The following is a 17,592-nucleotide window of genomic DNA, read 5'->3' as shown; positions in this document are numbered from 1 at the left end:
TCCTTTCTTAAAATGTTTTTCAACACACTGCAAGCAAGTGTTCATATGCTCTGAAAATTGCTGCAATTGACTAGTAAATTTATTCCATTGTCTTTTGGGCGTAGGACATTGGAATAAACATATATGTTTATTATGTTTGTATAACGTGTTTTCTGGAATATATATGTGTATGAACATAGTCGATTTTTCTTTTAACCTTTTTTGGGATTGATCATACAGTTCTTAGGGATAAAATCAGCGATGTTGGGGCGTTTCAACGCTTAAAAGTTGTTTCTAGTGTAAACATAAATTATTCCAATGTCGTGTGGATACAAGCACTTTTTCATTCAGTACACATAATCTAATGCTCCTAATCATCTGAACCCCAGACCGCAATTATACGAGTTATCACTATAGGACTTCTTACTGAATGGTTCCCATTCTCTTCAACCCAAGTGATAGACCCAACATTTCTACTCTGATTCTCGTCACCTATATACCGAATTGTCAAAGTATAACTTTGTTTCTCATTTTTCTTCTTGAACACCAGAGTTTTTGGAGACACTGAAACTGTGGAATTCTTTGGAGTTTCTATCTTTACTTTATAAGTTGTTCCACCTTTACCAACATTTGTAAGGGTCCTCCTGAATTTCTGCTTCAACCAGGTGAAGTTTCCCTCGAGACTGAACGGATACAAGGCAATGAATGATGGATAATTGAGATCAGCACATGGACTTGAGCAGTTGTTGTAATTGGCTGATGATCTTGCAAAAGTTTTAAATTGCTCTTCTGTGAAATTCATTGAGCATATAAGATTTATGTAATCTTGCGGAGTAGCATCATATACTAGGCCGGGATCAAGAGCTCTGTTCGGATTAACATGCCCTGCTCCCATGTCTAGCGGCGTGGCTACCATGCCATCGTCCTCTCTAATAGGTTTTTGAGTATTATCCAAATGGTTTGCTGTGGTCATCATGGCGGAGCGAATAGCTGAAGGACTCCATTCAGGATGTGCCCCTTTTAGCATTGCTGCAATTCCAGCAGCATGTGGTGCAGCCATGGATGTGCCTGATTTAAGCTCGTAATCAGTAGATAATCCTATATTTGTCCCAATGCTTTCTGAAAAGAGATTAGGAGGGACAGCTGCAAGAATCAGTACCCCTGGTGCCATAATGTCTGGCTTTGCGATTCCCAAGTAGCTTCTGGAGGGCCCTCGTGCTGAGCTTCCAGCAAGAACTGGGGCTGGTCTTTCTCCATCCACATACGTTTCTTGGAACGTGATGGTGGCCGTGGGAGAAACACTGCTTTTAACGTAATTGATGACTTGCTTCCCTTCCTTTTTGTCAATCACAACTCCCGGGTAGGAAAAAGAAGCAGACCTGAATACTCCTGGATCCTGAGAGATAAAGATGCCTGCCCGAAGTCTTGCTCGAGTTACGTAAAAAAACTGACTGGACAAATCCCAATTATTGCCATTACTATCATCGCAGATGATGATGGTACGTTCGGGGTCAGGTACTTGTAATAACAACTCGTCTGAATTGCAAGCGGCTAGAGTCTTGTTGTAAATCACCAGTGAATCCCTGACAAAGGCTCTTGCAGGAAACAAGCTCCAACCCCTAATTTGTAAGCCATTGCCCAAAGTCAAAGTTCCTGCAAATGTTCGGTCGGTGTATCCTGATGCCACACACAAGATCCATGGAGATCCGTTGCCTAAACTTCCCATGCTTGGACCTCGATTTCCAGCTGAAGCAGAAACTAGCACTCCCTTCATCATAGCTCCAAAAGAAGCAATTGATATAGCATCTTCATACAAGGGAATGAAACGGTACCCATAAGAAATGGATATCATGTCAACACCGTCTGCAACAGCTTGGTCCATAGCAGCAATTAAATCTGAAGTAAAGGTTCCTTCGTTAAAGCTAAACTTGTACACAGCTAGCCTAGCTCGTGGCGCAACTCCTCTTGCTGTTCCTGCTGCATATCCAAAATGGGAAACACCTTTTGCAAAGTTCCCAGCAGCAATGGAAGCGCAATGTGAGCCGTGACCATCAGTATCCCTGGCAGAATTCATGGAAATGTTCACAGATGGATCATTAGCCAAAATTCCCTTATTAAAGTAATTAGCCCCAATAAGTTTTCTGTTGCACAATGAAGTGTTGAACTGTGTGCCGGGCTTGCAAATTCCTTTCCACCTTTTGGGGATTTCAGGCATACCATCATCTCGAAAGCTTTCAGATTCCGGCCAGATGCCACCGTCAAGAACACCAATGATCACTTCTTGGCCTAAACCAGAAGCAGGCCATAGCCCAGATGAAGGATTGAGCTTGAGGAAATCAGATGTATAGGTAGTGTGAGGTTCCACAGTTCTATCTTTGTAAGCTGAAACGAAACCTGGTAACTTCTTCAAAGCTTCAAGTTCATCTTTGGACAAAACAGCACTGAAGCCATGAAATACATTGTCATAAGAGTAAACAAGTTTTGGAGCAGAGTGGAATCTGTCCACTGATGAAGGAACTGCAGCTTTAATGGAATCAATAGTGGAAGAATGCCAATGATGGTAATCAGCAAAGATATTAGGCATCAACGACTTGTCCAGGTGAACTATGTAAGTGGATCTTTGTGCTATGGCTAAGAAACAGAAGACATGGGCAGAAAGAAACCATGATAGTAAGAGAAGATGAAGACAATAAGGTAAGCCCATTCTAGATCCCATGTTCACTCACTACACACTGCACTTAAACCACCAAACATTCAATTGACTTTATAGGATTAAGCATATGAGGTCCCTTTAGCAATCAATGTAGTAAACATAGGCGGCTATTATAAAAGTGAACTGTACCAATTAATATAATCAGTTTGTATGGATGTGTGCTTGGAAACATATGCGGATCCAAAATTTAAATTCTATGAGTGTTTTGGTATTTGACTCATTATATTTTTAAAGTTATGGATTCATATCTATTATTTTTACATATAAATTTTTTATTCTGTTACGGATTCAATTGAACAATATTAACAAACTACATCCACCCGTGCTTGAAAAGACCCTTTATGTCAATCAGTCTATTATGGCCCCACTTATCCATTTAATAATTTAATTCAATGTTTACTTTTTTATTTCTTAATTGTTTGTTCTTTAATCTAAACTTTTATGATCTGCTGAGACATTGTGATTTTAAGTCAAATATAATTTTCTAAAGAAAAGCAAAAGTCAGTAGATAATCAAGGATGCTGCTTTCACGGTTTCCTCCATCATCATATACCTCATATTTTAAGTTTATATAATTCTGTCAGCATGTGCTCCTTTTGCTTCTGGATAATATATATAATCTGACGATGATTTTAATAAGCATTTTTGATTTGGAGTCTCAATCAAATGAGAATTGAAAGATTTGAAAAGAGAATATGACAGAACTCAATTACAATTCCTAGGTAAAGAACAATAAAATCTTGAAATCCTTAACTAGGCAAGCGGATGAGCTACATGGATTTCTTTTTTTCTCTCTTATTTCATTGTTACCTGAAGGGATTTAAACATTAAATGAGAAAATTTTAGAATTCGTAGTAGAGACAGAAACTTAGGTTTACTTTTTCTATCCTTTTATTTTTTCTCCACTTTCTCCAAATATTTCTAAGTTCTTTTTTCTGATATTATATGCTTTAAGGTATGGCCTAACGGTCACCGAAGTTAAAATGAAAACATGAGAAATCATGATTTGGGTTCGGTTGGAGGGAAAAGGAAAAGTTAGATAATTTATTTCTATATGTCCAAGTTTCTATAGATTTACTTGGTAGTGGCGTGATGTAACGAAATATATCAATAATGTAACGAAAGGTAGTGGCGTGGGGCGGGATGCGACGATTATTCAACTCATTATTATCGACACTCTGTATAATTTTTGTTTTTCCTCAAAAAAAAAAAAAAAAAATGAGCAAGCTTCTAATGTTTGGACACTATAAAAGGAAGAAAGGAATATTCGACTGGAGTGTGTTTGGCTTTTACAATAGAAGAGGAAGAAAAATAATTGGTCCATCTAGCTAATTAAGAAATGGATTCAGAATATAGAATCAACAAACCAAATTTTCAGAGGGAAAGTTAGGTCATTATACGATATATTTTAAGAGAACGATACAAAATGACATCACTCAATTATGCATTTCGTACTCTTAAAAGAAGATTTTCAATTGGAATGTTAAACAATCAATATCTTATTTGGGAAAGGTTAATAGAAAACCAGGAGGACACTATAGTATAGCCATTAATTAATGGACCAATACGGAGTTGTTGACTCAATTAAAATAGCCATTAATGGACCAACCACCACTAGAAATACACTACCGATAATTCACTGCAAACTTTGAACATCACAGAGTACTCTTCCTGAAATGCAATATCTCTCGACTTGCTCCAAATGATCTTCATCTATCCTCCTTCAATAGTTCTTAGTTTACAAGAGAATAGCTCAACTATATAACCAATCACTAATAAGAAAACACCGCTATATTAAATATGTTACCCAGCAAACAGAACCTAGATGTTACAAAGTGAATTGAATATATTGTTCGGGTCAATGCGGCCAGTAGGAGTCAAAAGCTGTATTAGTAGAACTAATTGTTGTCATCAAGTGGTAGAGGTTGAACATAGCTCAAGACTATGAAAATGGTTAGCTCACTGTGTTGTGACACTTTTGGCAAGATTGCGAGGTTGATCAACATTGTATCCACGCAGTACAGTCAGATGATAGGATAATAACTGCGCAGGACAAAGACGACAAACACAAGAGAACAAGTAAGCTGGCTGTAAAACCTCAAACAGAAATTAAGCTTTCAGTCTGCATATTACTGGAGCAAAAGAAAAGCTGCTGCGCAGCAACTGTCATGATTCATGAAATTTCACTTAATTTACCAACATCCCAGCGAATTCTGCTAGGCCACTAAATGATCAATGCATCGAGTGAAGGGAAGTGAGGGGGAAAAAAGGAGGCGGTGAGGGCGTTGAACTTAGAAGAAGATGAAAAATGCATGTTATGGTATACGCTATGCCAGTCTATCATATTGCATATGATCTTAAGTGGTTCTTGGCCCCTAGCAGGCTTTCACAAAATAACACAAATTTACATGATATGAAGCTGTGACCAAGTAAACGATAAAGATTGAGAGAAATTTTGCCTATTTATGGCGTTCAGTGGTTTAAAGGTAGAAATCAGAGCAAGTAGAGGATTAGCAGAGAGAGAGAGAGAGAGACACAGAGAGAGAGAGGAAAGAGATGAGAGCAAAATTTGTACAGCTGCCAATCAAGTGTAGCAAAATAATACACATAGTATTAGAACAATAGAAACCACAAAGTGGAAAATTTATGATCTTGGCACCTTAGTTTCGGTCCTGCTATATAATTTGCTAACAAGCGCTTTAGTGTTTATATTGAAGGGACCTGATAAGTTCTCATGGTTTGAATCATTGGAGATGTGATCAAACCAACACAAAAGAAATTCAAACTACTACATAACTCAGACAGATGCTATTTCCAATTGAATGAATACTCAACTTTACACGGTAGATAAGTATCTGACTTTACTGCACACTTACTATTTTCTTTTTAGGCTAAAATAATGTAATAGGCAACCAAACAAACCCCACTTTAAGGACTTCAAATTTATGGTCTTAATTTAAAGGTGTATCTGGATATACACATCTTTAGCTTGCATCTTGAACCAGTCATTATGGCCATATAGTGTTCTTTTCATTTTATTCAGTGGCTGAGGCACATAGAGGTAGTTTTGCTTTTGTTTGTTGGAAAATGACATTTAACAAACATGCATCATTTTAGTCATTGAAAATAGGACTAGAGTAACCTAATAAAAGATGTCCCAGGAGTGCCACAGATTGAACATGTAAAATAAGAGGCAACCATACCGCAAGTTATATGCATTAATGAAAATCATCACCCGGCCATCAAAAGAATAGGAAACTTATGTTACGAACGAATAAACAAAACATGACGTTGCTCCATAACCCTATTTGTTAATTTATATTTGATTCACATTGAAAAATGTTAACAAAAGATTGACATACTTCTAGTTTTCAAATCGTATTCCTGTTATATTCCAGGCCAACTAGAGGCCAACAAGGCTGGAAATCTTTATGCCAAATGAACGAAAAGATGCAGAGTTCATTTGCACGTCTGGCTAAAAGATTTATCAGACAACACCAAAATGCCTTACATTTTGTCTACTGAAATGTTGGGTAATCCAGTTCACGGATGCAGTCCAAAAACTTATGAAAGAGCAGACATATTGGTACACAGAATCCTGATACCCCCATCCCTGGCGAGGAAGTAGATTTGTGTACAATCTACTAATCCAGCTAGGAGATGCATGTCAAGCCATATAATGCCAACAGTTTAATTTCCACGATTACACAGGGAAATGCAGCTTTGGAGCAACAATAAAGTTGTCTCCCTATGATCTATAGGTCACGGGTTCGAGCCGTGGAATCAACCACTGATGCTTGCGTCAGGGTAGGCTGCCTACATCACATCCAAATGGGTTGCGGCTCTTCCTCAGACCCTGCGCGAATGCGGGATGCTATGTGCACCGGTCTGCCCCTCTTTAAGGGAATTGCAGGCAGCTTTAGCTTATACTAAATTGTGTGAACAAACACACTTAAGCTATTAGAGAGTTGACATAGAGGATGTTTGGCTAAGCTTATAAGCTGGTCAAACTGGCTTATAAGTCATTTTCAGCTTATTTACGTGTTTGGTAAAATTAAAAGTACTTATAAGTCAAGTGCTTATAAGCCAAAATAAGTCATAAGTTGGTCACCCCCAACTTATCAAATTTGAGCTAATAAGCACTTTAGGTTTGACCAAAACTTTTACTATTCTATCCCTAATATTATTATACTACTTCCAACAAGGAGATCGGCGAACGAGATGAAGATATCCATCGCTGGCAATTTTCTTTGCATCAATAGTTATGGATGGTTTCATCATTATATTCTCATCATAAGAAACACATATTTTCCTCGTAACTGTTTACAAATGTTCTTTAAATGCATTAAGTACCAAAATCTGGTTATGAAAACCAAGAAATTTGTTGGTTCAAGATTTTATTTTAGTTTATCATAAAATAGTTTCATCTAATAAATCTCGTATTAGAAATAAATTGAGACATAAAATTATTTTGTATTTGAATCATTAAAATTATTTTGTATTTGAATCACGGTAGAATATAAAATCTTGTAATCATCATGCCCTTATTAGCGTTAACAACTTTAGGGCATTTAAGTCAATTTAACATAAAAAGTGCTTATCTGTTTTTCCTCAAATATTGCAACAACTTATTATCAGTTTCAGTACTTTTATCCAAACACAAAACTACTTATTTAGTAAATCAGCTTCAGCATTTAAAAGTGCTTTTAAGCACTTGATGCTTATTAGCTAATTTAAATCAGCTAAGCCAAATGGGCTCATAATTATCTATTCTAGGTCTGCAACAAGTCCCTTACGTCACTGCTTGATTCTTAGGCCAAGCGGGTGGAAATATTTCGTAAATGATGGTGGCAAGACCCCAAACATCCTCTATCTGCTCTGTTAAATTGTGTGAACGGCCTCAATTAAAAGCATTAATTGTTAGAGAGTTTGCCCATTATATTTATTAATTTTGGGTCTGCAATAGCTTTTGTATCATAAGGAAACAAACATTTTCCAGAATCCCACTTTTTCCACAAACTTACCCAAATGCACAGGCAGATCCAAGATAAAATAAATTCTACACAGAAAGGGCTAGGTAGAAACAGTACATGTATTCGCAACAAAAATGTTTTTGGCTAAAAAGAATGCCAATACCGTATAGTTGCCAACCAATAGTCACTAGAAGTTTTTATTTCACTGAATTATGAGCCTAAGCAGAGTAGAAACGTTACCTGTAATGGAACTACATTGATTACGGGCTGCAAACAGTCCGCAACCTGTGGAACTTCAATTACTCGACATGATCCACCAACAGAAACAGATGCTGCATCTCCTTCTGTGCACATCACTATCAGTCGACCTTTCCGTGCATGAAGTTGTTGAATGACTGATTGTTGTTTGCTGCACACCAACCTAATTTTAAAAGACTGGCATTCACGGTCATGAAACTCTTTATTAATTAAAGACTAACCTAAAACAAGCATCACGGGTGGCGATTACTACAATAGGGAGATTTTCATCAACCAAAGCCAAGGGACCATGTTTCATCTCTCCAGCAAGTATTCCTTCACTGTGCATGAGTGCCACCTCCTTTACCTTCAAAGCACCTTCAAGAGCTGTTGCATAGTTGTAACCTCTTCCAAAAACAAGAAGTGATTGCTCAGCAATTAGCAGTTTAGCAAGATCCTTCATTTCTTCATCAAGCTTGAGCACCTCTTTCACTTTGCCTGAAATTCATGTATAACATAGCCAAAAAAAGGACATACTAGAACAATCAGCATCCCATGACATTTAGGGACAAATAGAAACAACAATGTTAGCACCAAATGATAACTTACTTGGCAAGTCAAATAGACCATCAATTATTGCTTCTCTTCTTGCTTGATTTGAGAGTGTATCACCTCCAATTGCAAGTGCCAACATGGCCATCACAACAATTTGGCTCGTGTATGCCTGTTGATCAAGGAGGTAATTGAGAAGCCAACACTAAAGGTGACCAATAAAATTCAAGAAACCATGAGTACCTACCTTAGTACTTGCAACTCCAATCTCACAGCCCGCATTTATGTGAACACCACAGTGAGTGTGCCTAGCAATTGCGCTACCAACAGTATTTGTAATGCCAACACATAATGCGCCGTTTTCCAGAGCATACTCTAATGCAAGCAAAGTGTCAGCAGTTTCTCCTGATTGACTAACAAAGACAGCTGTATCTTCTCTATATATAGGCCCTTGTCTGTCCACTAAATCACTGGCAACCTCCATGGTTACAGGAATACCTAAATTAGAGAAATAAAACTAGTGAGACCAAAGCTACTCTAGGATCTACCTTTTGTCCGTCGCTATAGAGATCAAAACAACTTTATTAGAAGTTTAAACAACTAACCAGAAAGCTCTTCCAAAATGGATCTTGCAGCAAGAGCTGCATTGTAACTAGTGCCACACCCAATAAAAAGAATTCTCCTGCTTCTTCTTATGGTTTTGAGGTGATCCTTCAGGCCCCCCAAAAGCACAGTCTTTGATTTACATGATCCTCCACGTATAAGTCTCCCTCGCATAGTAGTAGTTAGAGATTCTGGTTGCTCATGAATTTCTTTTTGCATGTAGTGCTCATATTTTCCTTTGTTTATCTGCTCTACCTCCATTTCCAAAATGGATAAGGCACGCTGAACAGAAGCAGGTCTACTAAGAGTACCACCATGATTATTCTTAGCCTGGTCAAATTTGTAAATTGACACACCTCCGTCCTGATTCATCAGAAAGCAAAAATTATAGAAGCCCACTCTAAAAACGAAGAAGAGGGAAGAAAAGGTCATGTGCATGTTATAGATTGATGATTAAATGCCTCGGCCATTCAAAATGCATTTAGGCCCTTCATGGCAATGTGGAAGAGGGCTTGCTTGTAAAATATTTGATGAAGATTCCCACACATGCTGCAACAATCTACATAGATATTAGCCATAGATTCCAATAGCTTGTCTAAACCCACTGAACCCATGTTCTAGATGGAAAATTGTGGCCCTAAACACCACGTGAGCTTCACCAGCAGGGGCGGATTTAGGATGGCGGAAGGGGGTTCACACGAACCCCCTTCGCTGGTAAAATTACATTGTATATATAAGGCAAAATCCGTTTTGTACCTCTATATATTATATTTTGAATCCCCTTGACACAGCTCAAAAGCATAGCTCAGTGGTCAAGGGGGTCCAAAACCTTTGTGAGGTCGCTAGTTCAATTCCTACCGGCTATAGTTTCTTTTAATTTTCTTAACTTTTTCTTTTTTGAACCTCCCTTAGCAGAAATCATGCCTCCGCCACTGTTCACCAGGTCATGAATGTGCTTCCCAATTGTTGCCCCACTTTAAGTATCATAATGCATCAAATGCTCACAAACCCTGATTACCACATCTTATTCAATCTTTTATGACTGCGCAATCTTAACATCCACATTTCTAGTAAATTCATATTCTGGATGTATTGAACCATAGAAATTCCATATTACTCCCATAGACTTACATTTCACTTGGAATTTCCATAGTAAATTCATGATTACTCTCTCAACTATTATATAGTATCGTATAACACTCCTCTAGAACTCCATTTCCGCCATTCTGTTTCAATTATATGAGTTACATCTATCATGTTTTTCTCCTAAAAGACTTCCCCTAATCTATGAATTGAGGGAATTTAGACACCACAATCCCGTGTAGTCCATTTAACCTTCATTTGTCTTATGGGGCTAAAAGGTGATACATATGATGATAAAAAATAAAATAAAGAGAAGGAAAAGGGGGAAAATCGTTAAACCACTTCAATTTGGTATCTGCTACGAACTTTCAGCAACCAAATTTAGGGAGCTCTGAAATTTGATCTAAGAGAAAATATTACAATTAGAATGAAATGGGGTCAAATTGAGTGGAATGGATATCAAGGATTATATAGCCAACACCAAACTAGATTGGAATTGGGGAGTAGGTTTTGTTGTTAAGTGATGATCTTCTGTAGCTTTCTGCTTATCTTACCTCATATTCTCTGCTAAAATTCACTGTTTATGCAATTCATTACAATCCGTCCAAGTCCCGAAACAGCTTCAAAATACCATTTTTCTCCTAAGTTATCAACCCCAATTTAGCCATTGCTCCCTCTCTTTCATCTGTATAAAATTTAGTCCTCGAAGGAGCTTTTCCCTTCAAGTTAAATAGTTCTTGGTGCAGAAATCATAAAGAAGATTCTGCATCATTATCCTACCTCATCACACAAACCAATAAGATGCTCCTTGCCTCCCCATAACTCTTAATTCCAGCAATATTGGTCTAATAGCACAATCCTTTCCCCATGACGCTCTAAATGAAGCATCAAAATCTATGTTACATGAACTCAGACACCCATACATCTCCAGTACATGTACAACCAGCTTTTTGCTGGTGCGATTACGGGTAAGTATCGAGCATGTGTCTCTAGCTTCTAACAAGTTTTAAGTGTGTTTTGGAGGAGCGCAACACAATACCCATATGAAATTCGTTAAAAACTAAAGAAAAGGGTCCACATAATGTCGTCACCAACCCACTCCATACAAGTCAAAAAATCTGACTATAATTTGTGTAACAAGTTCAAGTAAATCCCATTTTTATCTGGGATAACAAAAGAAGAAAACAGAGAGAGAGAGAGAGAGAGAGAGAGAGAGAGAGAGAGAGAATCATGCAGCCTTGTAAATGAGATCCATGAAGAAGGGTGTAATTTACAGAAGAGATTACAACAACAATAATATTAAATAGAAAAGAACCTTCTAAATAATGACAGTTTCATCTGCATCTTCGAAGAACCAACAAAGATTAAGCGTGTATGGTCATCAGAATGAAGAGGTGCTATATTACTAAAGAGAAAGCTGCTCAAGTTAGAAGGAGAGAGTATTTACAGTTCGCTTAGTAGTCATGTACTCCATTTCTAATGACAGATAGCTTCATATCGAGAAATAAAACAAATTTTGATCAGTATATTCGTATGGAGAAATTAGCAATAAGGGAGTACCTTGATGTGAACAACTTCACCATCCTCAATTACCAAGACCTTTTTGGTATGTTCAACCAAAGCATTAGCATCACTGGACAAGAATAATTCCTTCGGTTGCCCATTGCTTGAAGGAAATTTAGCATCACTAAATGATGATTCTGCGGAGGTCTCTTCTTCTAAGTCCTGGAATCAAAGAATTTTAGACACTTGTTAACTTGGGAACCTATGGATTGCACAGTCAAGTAAATTTCTTCTGGTGACCATTTAGGTGAAAATCCATCCCTATATGAATGTAAAATCCTAATCCAATACAGACCTACGTTATGGAACAATAGGATGATAGCCTAATCTTAGATAAATCAAACCTGGATACCAGTTTGTACATACAAAAGTTGATATAAGTATTTTTATACTACTGGATGATGTTAATTCTTTTTTATTATTGAATAGTCACACACCATTCTTGCAGTCCTGTGGTTAAAAGGTAGGAGAGGTGATAAACTGGATTTCTTCTGGTAATATGTGGGACTGGTACAAAGCTAAAAACAGACTTGTGCAAATCAGATTAGACTGTATTTTTATGTGATAACCGAAAGAAATTTAACATTTCCTTCATGGTTGAACAAAATAAGAGGGTAATGGCTGTGTAAAAGACACAAGAGCCAAGCCGTTAATGATTCGACAGGCAAAGAATAATGCATCTTTCTTGTAAACAGAAAGTCTATTAAAGGGAATCTAAAGATTTAAAGGATGTTCATATCAGATTCATCCAAAGTACAGGTTAACTTACTTTTACACCAAGAAGAAGTGGACTACCACGCTTGCAAGCAATCAATTCATTTGGGTAATGTCGACTTTTAAATATGAGGGCATAGGCTCCTTCCAGATGCCTTATTACCTCAAGCACAACTTGACTGAATGTCACGCTCTGGTCACCTGAGATGACAGTCTAACAGTTATTCTACTGAAACTATTTTATGCTTCATACAACAACAACAACAACAAACCCAGTGAAATCCCACAGGTGGAGTCTGGGAAGGGTAGTGTGTACGCAGACCTTACCCCTACCTTATGAAGGTAGAGAGGCTGTGCACAAAGCATCCCGCGTTCATGCAGGGTCCGCGGAAGGGCTGCACCCCAATGAGGTGTTATATAGGCAGCCTACCCTGATGCTTGGCTGATTCCACGGCTCGAACCCGTGACCTATCAATTCGACCGTTGCTCCAAGGCTTCCCTTCTAAAAAGAAGATGAAGCCAAGTAAAATTTGGGGCAGAAAGAGTTAATAACTAAATCAATCGCACATTGCAAGATCTCTCTATGACGAAACCTATTCCATAGCTAGGAAAAGTTTTGGCTAATGAGGAGGTAAGAAAAAAGACTCAAATATAGAGATTACTTTAGAGAGGTACCACACGGAAGTAAATTGACCCATCTTGCAAGAGAGAAAAAACACCCAAGAATAAAGATAGTACATTCAAGAGTTAAAATTTGCTACTTGCAACTTGATGCTATAAAAACTAATTGCGAAAGGAAACAGCAGAACCCATTTATTAATTTATAAAAATAGGAGAACCAATTAAATAACTTATCACTCTTTCTTTGGGAGTCAAACTAATATTATCAATATTTAATTTTTAAGGCAATGATATCTAAGTTGTGTAAGTCACTGTGTGGTGTATCTTTACTTCAGTATTAGATCAATAGGGTTAGCCCTTAGCCATAAACAGTGGCTGCATTAATAATTCCATGGACTATTCTCCTTTCATATACTTTCTGATTCCAGGACTTTAGCTGCCTTTGATCTTTTGGACTTCCAAATAATCTCTCCTAAAATATTCTTGCTCTACATCCTAGTTCTGTAACTGCCTAGCTGGAGATTCCTTTGCATATCATCACCGCTAGGCAGATCAAAGCAGGTTGCTAATGATCTGCGTCAAAACTACATTTAAAAATATCTTGAGAGAAATGTGCTTTAAAGCAAACACTACAAACCCAGCGAACACAACAATGATGGTCATGCTATTCCCAGATTTCATGGTCAAGGGAGCAGAAGGAAAAAGAAGGACTAGCTGAGAAGTGTTGAAAGCATGTATTCCAAAAAGTCAACTGGATGTAACTTTACTTACCTTCTTCATTAGCTTTATCAAAGACAAACTTCGCAAGCTTTGGAATTACTTCCGTGTCTGTTTCAGAGTCAAAGGTGAAACCATGTCGGAGAAGGGTCTCTTTCAACACCTGGAGAATCAAAAGACCGCAAAATGCATAAGCGCATAATACAAAAGGAACAAGTGCACATAAAAGTGATCAAGAAATACCTATATGCATAAGAGAACGAAAATGACTGAGGTATAACATAACCGAAGGTCATTAGTTATTTAATTTTAGGACTTCGCAGTTGCATACAAAAAATCAAAAAAAAGAAAAGTGAAACTTCGAAACAACATACTAAATCAAATAAGAGAGCACTTCAAGTAACCAAATTGATATATTTTCCAGAAATGTTACAGCATAAATCTTTCAAGTCCAAACTCATTTCTCATTTAAGATGAAAAATAAATGCATCGCGGCTCATTGAACGGAAACATGGAGTTCTTCGAAAACAAAGTTTTCCACAATAGACAGAAAATAGCAGCCAAAAACATTGCGGGCAAATCCCCGGACCGTGAAAGAAAATAATTAGGTCCGGGTGGAAACAAATGGAACACTGTAGTTAACACACTAATAAGTCATAGCTGATTCTCCATCTGGTAAGAATCCTTAGCACCATGATCCAGAGACTTCTCAGGCTGTGGTTATATACTGAAACCACTCTAAGAAGTCCAGTTTCTTGCACAACTCCTGTAAACTAACAGCAGTAAGGTCCAGGAAAGATCAGGCAATGCAATACCGTAACTATTCTTCCTCTGCAGCTGTCATCAGTTGGTTTAGTATGGATAATAGAGCTCCTCCGCAATAATTTTTTAGATAAGGTAACAAATTTTATTAGAAAGGGGCAAAACATGCCCGTATACAAGGAGTATACCTCGGCAATAATAAGGCTTACATGACTAATCTGGACAGACTTTCCAAATTAAGGAAAGGTAATTAATGGTATCATGGCCTTCACCACCAAACCAGAGTGGGAAAAGGGGCAACGTAAATTAACTAAGGACCTGGGATAATGCCAGAGTATATCCACCTAGTGCATATTTCTCTGAGCAATAACTGCATGACGCCATGATCTACAAGGGATATTCTGCACTAGCAGAAATTAGCATGTTCTTCTTTCCTTCCAACTATGTTCTGAACATAACGAGGGATATCCCATACTTGCATGTATCAGCAGTTTCTCTCCTACCAACTAAATTCAGATGATGCAGAAAGGAAAGGTATACAAACTTCTACCATCACCATCCAATAATTTGAAATTATCAAGAACGGGTAGTTGCCTACTTCATTTTTTCTTTTGTATTTTGTTTTTGATAAGTAATGCATCTTACGACTTCATACTTTCATAGAGTTTGGTACTTTCAAATGTTCAACATGACAGTTCTAAAATTCAGCAGCAAATGATTTTACAAGAAAATGCTAACTAAGTTGTGCTAGATTAAGATAAGGTCAGCACACAAAGAAATTCAAGGCGAAAATACATTAGTCAACTTGGATATAGTTCCCTCTAATTTTTACTTTCAAAAGAATCTTTCAGGATTCAAACAGAACCACCAAATTCTAAAAAGCGAGTTAATTACTAAGAATATGGGACACATAGCAAAAACAGTAAACCAGTTATAACTAATAATCTTACAGATGCAGAATAAGCAAATAATTATTATTTGACACACCATTCTACTGAATAGGAAAAAAATAGGAACCACAAGTTAACCATCCAGAGCAGGACTCGGCCTCAGAAAATGAGAGTAACAAATAAGCAACTGAACTAATAACAGAATGTAAAGAAACCAAGGATGAAAGAGTCGCAGGAACCTCGTAATTGGTGATAACACCATTGTGAACAACCAAAAACTCATTTCCAGCATCAGAACTCTGAGGATGACTATTCCTAGGAGCAGGCTCCCCATGTGTGGCCCACCGAGTGTGTGATATTCCAGCATGAACAGAAAATGATTCTTCCAGATTCAAATCTGTAGCAGCAACATCTGAGCAAGTGAACTCAGTGTTAGGGTCACAAAATCATACTCAATCACTGGGAATGTGAGTGTGTAAAGGCAGACTCAAACAAGAAACATTTCAGAGAGTGTATAAACATTTGGATGTCATAAAAGGACAATTTCCTCCTAGGTCCTTTATTTTTGGATAACCGAGAAATCCCCTATGAGTTAGCTGGTCCGTCCCTATTTGGCACACAGGTACAAAACTTGGGGGAGTCTCGACCCACTGCTCTGCCCTCCTCCCACTTAAATACCAAGCTTTAGTTAGAAAATCGTGACGTGAGCCTACTGCACATCCCGCGCATTACTTCTTTACCATTGAACCAAAGCTCCGGGGCTTCTACGTAAAATCATTCTTGTAGCCAATACTTGAGTTATCTTGCAGATGCAGCACTTAGATTTGCAACCATCCTACTCAAGATCATTATTCCTATCATTCGTCCAACTACTTCACCATCTCTCAGCAACTGTACTTCTTACTTTCAATACCTTATAGCACAGCACAATCACATACTTAACCTCACCTGCTCCTAGAAGAATGTATCCATCCGCGGGATCATAATCAAACTGATCATAACTTAGAGGTGATAATATTATTTTTCTGATAACAAATTAAAACAATTACGAACTTAAACTCAGCAATTTAAAGCATTTCCTTAAGAAAGTATCATATAGCTTCTATTTCACTCTCTTCTCGTCCAACACATAAAGTAATACCCATTAACAGAAAATTTAAAACGAAAAAGAAAAAATACCCAGATCAAGCACGGACGATTAACAGTAAAAAAACCTAAGCACAGCAAGCTAAAATCTTTCATCAAAAAAAGAAATTGCCATGAATGGAGAAAAAAATTAAGAGGACCCGGATCAATGCATGAAATAAATCAGCATCTAAAAGGGTCGAACCCAAAAACATAATAATTGAATTATGGTTGTACCTTGGTAGACAGACTTAACAAGAGATTCAATATTGCCTTCTTGACGAAACACAAGAGGAGGGGAATCAGAATCAGAAGAATCAATGGAAATTCCAGCTGAATCATACCCTCTGTACTCTAAACGCCTCAACCCATTGAACAGAACTTCTAGAATGTAGCGTCTCTCTCTGGTGACATTGTAATTCAAGTACGCAAATATTCCACACATTCTAGGACGAGAATCTTGCACTAATATTTTCTTCTTTTGGAGAAAATTTTGATGCAATCAAGAAAGGATGGTTGATTTAGAGAGACATATATATACTAGTGAGATGTCGAGTAACAGGAAAGCACATGGGAAAGAGGAGGAAAGGTAACGAGATTTGACTATTGACTTTTCTATGTCGATTCGGATTTCAACAGATCATTCCAACAAATTAAATTCTAACACGTCACTTCTCGCCAACGAAGCTCCCAGTTGTGACTTGTGACCACTCTTGATTTTTACTACTGCTACTATTAGTAATAAATAATGTAAATATTGTCATCATATCTTTAGCACTTTATCCAATAAAATTGCTATGTTTTGCTAGAGCGTATCTTATTACTTTGTTAGTACCTTCTTGCTCATGAGTCATGACATAGTATCAGGGCGGCCCAAGCCTAAATCAAGTGTAACACTTTGTTTTAGGCTTTAAAATTATTAATATTTTTTTATATATATTAGTATATTATTTATATAATTATCTTTTATTATTGATAAATTTATTTCTTTATTGTCATATTAATTTTTAATAACTCGATTTTTTCCTCTAATTAATATAACTAAAATAGTTTTTTGTCA

At 37.3% G+C, this 17,592-nt stretch overlaps 2 protein-coding genes across 2 annotated transcripts; both read right to left on the bottom strand.

The window, feature by feature from the left end:
- Positions 1 to 270: 270 nt before the first annotated feature.
- LOC107799617 (subtilisin-like protease SBT3) lies at positions 271 to 2,880 on the bottom strand. Its single transcript, XM_016622760.2, has one exon. The coding sequence runs from the start codon at positions 2,693 to 2,695 to the stop codon at positions 350 to 352; it is 2,346 nt and encodes a 781-aa protein (XP_016478246.1). The 5' UTR covers positions 2,696 to 2,880; the 3' UTR covers positions 271 to 349.
- A 1,429-nt stretch (positions 2,881 to 4,309) lies between these two features.
- LOC107799616 (glutamine--fructose-6-phosphate aminotransferase [isomerizing] 1) lies at positions 4,310 to 17,099 on the bottom strand. The gene is made up of 11 exons (XM_016622759.2): positions 16,770 to 17,099; positions 15,647 to 15,819; positions 13,810 to 13,918; positions 12,473 to 12,618; positions 11,701 to 11,865; positions 9,060 to 9,420; positions 8,702 to 8,952; positions 8,512 to 8,626; positions 8,145 to 8,400; positions 7,906 to 8,074; positions 4,310 to 4,735 (listed from the first exon to the last, which is right to left on the bottom strand). Exons 1-11 carry the CDS (start codon positions 16,975 to 16,977, stop codon positions 4,652 to 4,654), a joined length of 2,037 nt encoding a protein of 678 aa, XP_016478245.1. The 5' UTR covers positions 16,978 to 17,099; the 3' UTR covers positions 4,310 to 4,651.
- Between the last annotated feature and the right edge of the window lie 493 nt (positions 17,100 to 17,592).

This window comes from Nicotiana tabacum, chromosome 19 (genome assembly GCF_000715075.1).
Source record: "Nicotiana tabacum cultivar K326 chromosome 19, ASM71507v2, whole genome shotgun sequence".
Classification (NCBI taxonomy): Eukaryota; Viridiplantae; Streptophyta; class Magnoliopsida; order Solanales; family Solanaceae; genus Nicotiana; species Nicotiana tabacum.
Note: the sequence above shows the minus strand (reverse complement) of the source record. Positions and strands in the feature narration are given on the sequence as shown.

Coding starts and splice junctions, on each gene's coding strand:
- LOC107799617 (XM_016622760.2), bottom strand. CDS start 2,695: ATGGGATCTAGAATGGGCTTACCTTATTGTCTTCATCTTCTCTTACTA.
- LOC107799616 (XM_016622759.2), bottom strand. CDS start 16,977: ATGTGTGGAATATTTGCGTACTTGAATTACAATGTCACCAGAGAGAGA. Junction 8,953..9,059: donor CATTTTGGAAGAGCTTTCTG/GTTAGTTGTTTA, acceptor TCTCTAATTTAG/GTATTCCTGTAACCATGGAG. Junction 8,401..8,511: donor TGGTCTATTTGACTTGCCAA/GTAAGTTATCAT, acceptor CATGAATTTCAG/GCAAAGTGAAAGAGGTGCTC.